Source organism: Otolemur garnettii, unplaced genomic scaffold (genome assembly GCF_000181295.1).
Source record: "Otolemur garnettii isolate 467f Iridium unplaced genomic scaffold, OtoGar3 scaffold00014, whole genome shotgun sequence".
NCBI classification, from domain to species: domain Eukaryota; kingdom Metazoa; phylum Chordata; class Mammalia; order Primates; family Galagidae; genus Otolemur; species Otolemur garnettii.
In genome coordinates, this window is record NW_003852409.1 from 15,158,558 (window position 1) to 15,164,264 (window position 5,707).

Genomic DNA, 5,707 nt, shown 5'->3' on the forward strand with positions numbered 1-5,707 from the left:
TTTTTTTTTTAGGTAAATCTTTTTTTCTGCAATATGTAATCTGCCATTAATCCCGTCCGGTGTACCTTTCATCTCATACGTTGTAGTTTAGTAGTAGAAGTTTCATTTGGGTTTTTGTTATATTTCTATTTGAAAATATGGATAACATTTATTAAGTTTCAATATTCTTCTGTGGTAATTCTAATATCTTTTGTCAGTTCTGAGCTTGGTTTTTTTCTTTTCTTTCCTTTTTGAGACAGTGTCTCACTCTTGTTGCCCAGGCTACAGTGCAGTGGCATAAGCCTAGCTCACAGCAACCTCAAACTCCTGGGTTCAGTTGATCCTCCTGCCTCAGCCTCCTGAGTAGCTGAAACTACAGGCCCCTATTGCAATGTGTGGCTAATTTTTTCTATTTTTAGTAGAGATGGGGTCTTGTTCTTATTCAGGCTAGTCTCAAACTCCTGAATTCAAGTGATCCTTCTGCCCCCACCTTGGCCTCCTAGAGTACTAGGAATACAGGTATGAGTCACCATACTCTGCCCAGTTCTGGGCTTGTTTTGATTGATTATTCTCATTATGGGTTATGTTTTCTTGCCTTTTTGTATGCCTGGTAATCTGGTTGGATGACAGACATTATGAATGCTGCTTTTTTGAGTGCTAGTATCCATATAAATCCTCTTGTGCTTTGTTGGGATGTAGCTAAGTTTCTTGGAAGTGGATTGATCTTTTGGATCTTGCTTTGTGATTTATTAGTCAGGTCCAGAGCCGTGCTAAGCCTTGTGATAATTATTCTCCACTACTGAGGTAAGATTTTTTTCTGAGTACTGTACTCAATCACCTATGAATTATGAGTTTTTCTAGTCTAGCTCATGGGAACAGATATTATTCCCTGCCCTGTGCAAATGCAGCAAACTGGTCCTTCTAATTCTTTCATATGTTTTGTTCCCATAGCCTCAGGTAGTTTCCATATGTATATTCTCTGCTCAGTACTCTGCTAAATGCTTGAGGGATATCCTCTGCACAACTCTAGGGCTCTGGGTGAAGCTCTCTGTCTGCTCACTAACATTTTACTCTTGAACTGTATTTATCTTGGTCTCCCTAGACTCTCCGCTCTGTTTCATCAGCTCAGATTGTCCACTGGGCTCCCTGTGCCACAGCCTGGCAACTCTTTCAAGGAAGTAAGCTGGAGTAATGGTAAGGCTCACTTGACTGGTTTCTCATCTCTCAGAAACCACTGTCCTGGCTTGGCACCTGTGGCTCAAGTGGCTAAGGTGCCAGCCACATACACCTAAGGTAGCAGGTTCAAATCCAGCCCAGGCCCGCCAAACAACGACGGCTGCAACCAAAAAATGGCCTGGTGTTGTGGCGGGCACCTGTGGTCCCAGCTGCTTGGGAGGCTGAGGCGGGAGACTCGCTTGAGCCCAGGAGTTGGAGGTTGCTGTGAGCTGTGATGCTACAGCAGTCTACCCAGGGGGACAGCTTGAGGCTCTGTCTCAAAAAAAAAAAAAAAAAAAAAAAAGAAAGAAACCACTGTCCTTCATTGACTGATATCCACAGTCCCTAAAAACTGGTTTCATATCTTTTGTCTTTGTATTTTCGGTTGTTCCTGGCAGGACGGTAAATCTAATCCCTGTTACTCCATCTTGGCCAAAAGAAAATATCTAGAATTGACTTTAATTGATGTAGTTTTTAACCTCCTTTTGAGGGGGAGGAAATCAAGTGGTTCAGATGCTAATTAACAGTAAAGTAATTTAGTTTCAGCAATAGGAATCTGCCAAGTAAAACATATATGTCAATGAGGAGCTTCACTGAGAAGAAATACCAGATGATACTTCTTACCTTTTTCTGCTTATTTAGCTGATCTTTCAGTATTAGTTTGGGTGAGTACCATAAGCTGAATTATAGTTACGCCTTTATCTATGACTAATTTCTGACTCTCCACGATTCAGTTTTTACAAATTTTATAAAATAATCTTTAAGCTTTTATCTTCTAAAAAATATGACTTTTATTTGCACTCACCTTGGTGAATAGCATCACTTACTACTTTTTCTTGTTCCTTTAAAAGAAACCTTGTTTGGTCGAAAATAACAATGGCAAATTTCCAATGAGCAGCAGGGAGACTACAGAGGCATACAAGTTTTTTTAAGACAGGAGCAGCTGCTGCTTCTAGGAGAGAGTATGCTTGGCACTGACTATCTGCAAAAATAAAAGCATTAAAGGCAGTGTTTTCATAAGGAAGACACACTCTTTTTGATATACCAATTAAACATGTTAACATCAGGGAAGCCAGAACTCCTATCTAAATTCTTCTCTGAGTTAAAAATTATGAGATTGTATAGGGACTTAGTTTAGGATATTTACTCTAGAGTAATAATAACAACCCCCCATATAATAATATAATTTTATGACCATATTATTTATTAAAAAGGATTTACTCAGTAACTAATTTGACATGGTATGATGATCCTTATAAAGAGAATTACATAATTTTTTTCTTCCTCCATGATTAGCTTATACCTTAAGCCAAACATATTTGTAACAATGAAAAATTGTTTTCTAGTTCCCACTAAAATATCATTATTTAAAGATTTGCATAATCACTTTGGGATCATAAGTAAAACTGAGTCAAAAGAATGAAAAGATACTTGAGAATCAGTGTTATATTTCCTTATTGATTTTAATGAGGATGATGTTCTTAAGCAGCAGGCTGTTCCTTAGAATCAAAGAACATTCTACACAGCAGAACAAAAAAAAAAAAATCAATAGAGGAATCAATAGCAATTTATTTACAACATCCTGATAGTGGGTAAGAGAACAGAGAGAGAGCAACTATTAGCAGTTCATTTTCCAAACTAGACAGAAGGCTCTGAAGAGTTGTAGTTGTTCTCTGATTAATGTAGGGAAGCAGCAGCAGTTTAAAGGAAGGAAGAAATAACTTAGTAGATGGGGATAGGGAAATGGGGACGGGAAGTGACCGCGACCAGGGCATTCCAGGTCTGGAAATAACTTGCAAGTATGAGTGTTATCAAAAAAGAAAATTTCACGGAAAATGAGGTATGTCCTAGATATCCAGGAATGGGCTTTCAAACTAAGTACATTTGAATGTATTTTAAAAGCATGTAGCATACCTGACGCTTGAATTCCAATGACATTATTTGTTCCCCTTTCCTGATTTGTTCTCTCCAGAGTTGTATTAGTACAAATAATAGGACTTTCTTCTTGACAAGTCAAAGAACATTCTTCCTTATCTTGAAATTCTAGTAAGAAATATTAATTTGTGTTGTTCAGAAGAAATTTAACGTTGCTTTACTTTTATGCATTTTTCTAAAATACAGTTATTAAAATTTCTTCACTAATACACATTAGCATTAACTGAACAACTATTCAGCTCAATGGACCTAACATTGTGCCAGGTAGGAAGATGAATGGTAAAAATGGAAAGAACTTCTGCACCAGATCAGTGTTTCAATTTCAGTCCTGACACTAGCCTCGGTTTCCTCATTTATGAAAAATTAATAGTTATAAGGATTAAATACCAAGTACAGTTTCTGACACACAGAAGTTATGGTCTGTTCTATTTAACTTCTCTGACTGTCCACATATCCTTCCCTCTGTTATTAATTCTCTCCTCTTCCCCAAGACTTCTCTGTTTCCATCCTTTCTTAACTAGGTCAATCCTTACTACTCACCTTGCAGCTCTCGGGCACCTCCTATAAGATGTCTTATGTGACTGTCCACCCTATGGTCTAGGCCTGCTCCTTCTTTTTGTTTTCTCAGCACTCTACATACCTCTCTCAGCACCTATCATGCAGAAATGATCTGTCTGCATGTCTGGCCTACTCTATTATAGTGTGAGGTCGTCAGCAAAAGCATCATATTATCTCTAGTATGTAATATAGTGCCTGGTACAGAGTGTTCAATAAATATTAGTTTCCATTCTTCTTTCCTAGGTATTGTAGAAGATATACACACACACACATGCACTTCTAGTCATTTTAATCAAATAGAACTTTTATCTATTAATAAGATAATTTTAGAAACACGTTATCTTTAAACACATGGTTAAAAATGTAATAGAGTATATCCTAAATGGGATTAATGTTATTTCAAATAATACTTTCAATTAATTATAAATAATTCAAATAGATATAATCAAATGAAATTAATTATAGGAATTTAATAGGAGGCCAAATAAGTTATAACATTTCTTGCCCCTGAATCAACTGTAAAATAAGACAAGAAGCAAAATAGGTATATAAATATTACCTCTCTTATTACTGAAGGCTATGTTGGAGAATAGAGCTTAGTTTGAGAGTCAGATGAACTTGACAACTAAATACCAGAAGTAGGCAGAGTTACCAACCCAATACTAGGGTATGACGATCCAGAAAATGATACCTGCTGAGCAGGTTCTAGGGAGTAGACCCTGCACAGGAAAGTATCATGAAGCCAAGGAAAACGCCTGTTCCTCCTAGCAGCTCATTCCCATAAACTTATGTCTAATTTATTATTTCCATTTATTTTAAATTATAATTCAGATAATTCCTTCTACCTCTTCTGAGGAGAATGTATAAAGGGGCAAAGAAGCCAGGAATGTAACACTAATTGAGGAAACACAGGATTATAGAAGCATTCCCACCTAACATTAATATTTCTTTAATTGTTCAGTAAGTTAATACCTGGTTATTTTTTACAAGAACATGTTCTTTTTGTTTTCTTCTCCTTTCTTGCTGCTTTGCCTCATTTTCTTTCTTTCTTTTTTTGAGACAGAGTTTCACTATGTTGCCCTTGGTAGAGTGCTGTGGCATCACAGCTCACAGCAACTTCAAACTCTTGGGCTTAAGTCATTCTCTTGCCTTAGCCTCCTGAGTAGGTGGGACTACAGGTGCCCACCACAACACCTGGCTATTTTTTGGTTGTAGTTGTCACTGTCGTTTAGCAGGCCCGGGCTGGGCTGGAACTTGCCAGCTTTGGTGTATGTGGCTGGAGCCCTTACTCACTGAGCTACGGATGCTGAGCCTCCCTCATTTTCTGTTGCTAATATATCCTATTATAAACCATCATCACAAGTATGGCAACCAGAAAAGGATGTCAGTGTTAATTTGGAGTAGATTTCTTTTTTTACAACAAACATGAATAGAATCTGAAAACATTAAGAAATCTGATTCAATCAAATGTTTTAAAAATTCCCCTTTTCACAACATATTTATAAAATACTTTATATTTTGTTCATTTTTTCGGAAGTCATGCTTTAATTATCGTGCAAATATTGGTTAGATCTCAGTTACATATAGAATTGTCACCTCGGAAGGTAAGTTATAAGGTGGTCAAACTTATATAAAAAGAAATTTAAAGTGAGTATATAAAAACATAAAGGCTCACAAAATTTTGAAATCTTTAAATACTATTTTGCATTTTCACCAATTTTTTCATTGCAAAAAATGTGCTGACTGATATAGTAATATAACTTTAAATAGATACATAAAAGATTGCCATATCTTTTGGAAAAGTATATGCAACTATCAAAATATTAAGAACTGAAGATCTTGGCTCGGCGCCTGTGGCTCAAGCAGCTAAGGCGCCAGCCACATACACCTAAGTTGGCAGGTTCGAATCCAGCCCGGATCCGCCAAACAACAATAATGGCTGCAACCAAAAAATAGCTGGGCGTTGTGGCAGGCGCCTGTGGTCCCAGCTACTTGGGAGGCGGAGGCAGGAGACTTGCTT

The 5,707-nt window shown here is 37.2% G+C and overlaps 1 protein-coding gene across 1 annotated transcript in view; it reads right to left on the minus strand.

Annotated features, from left to right (window-relative positions):
- Positions 1–5,707, minus strand: part of CUNH9orf84 (chromosome unknown C9orf84 homolog) — an 87,670-nt gene that overhangs the window by 34,784 nt on the left and 47,179 nt on the right. The window contains 2 exon segments of the mRNA XM_003785386.2: positions 2,000–2,176; positions 3,109–3,228. Of these exon segments, the coding sequence (XP_003785434.1) occupies positions 2,000–2,176; positions 3,109–3,228 (297 nt within the window).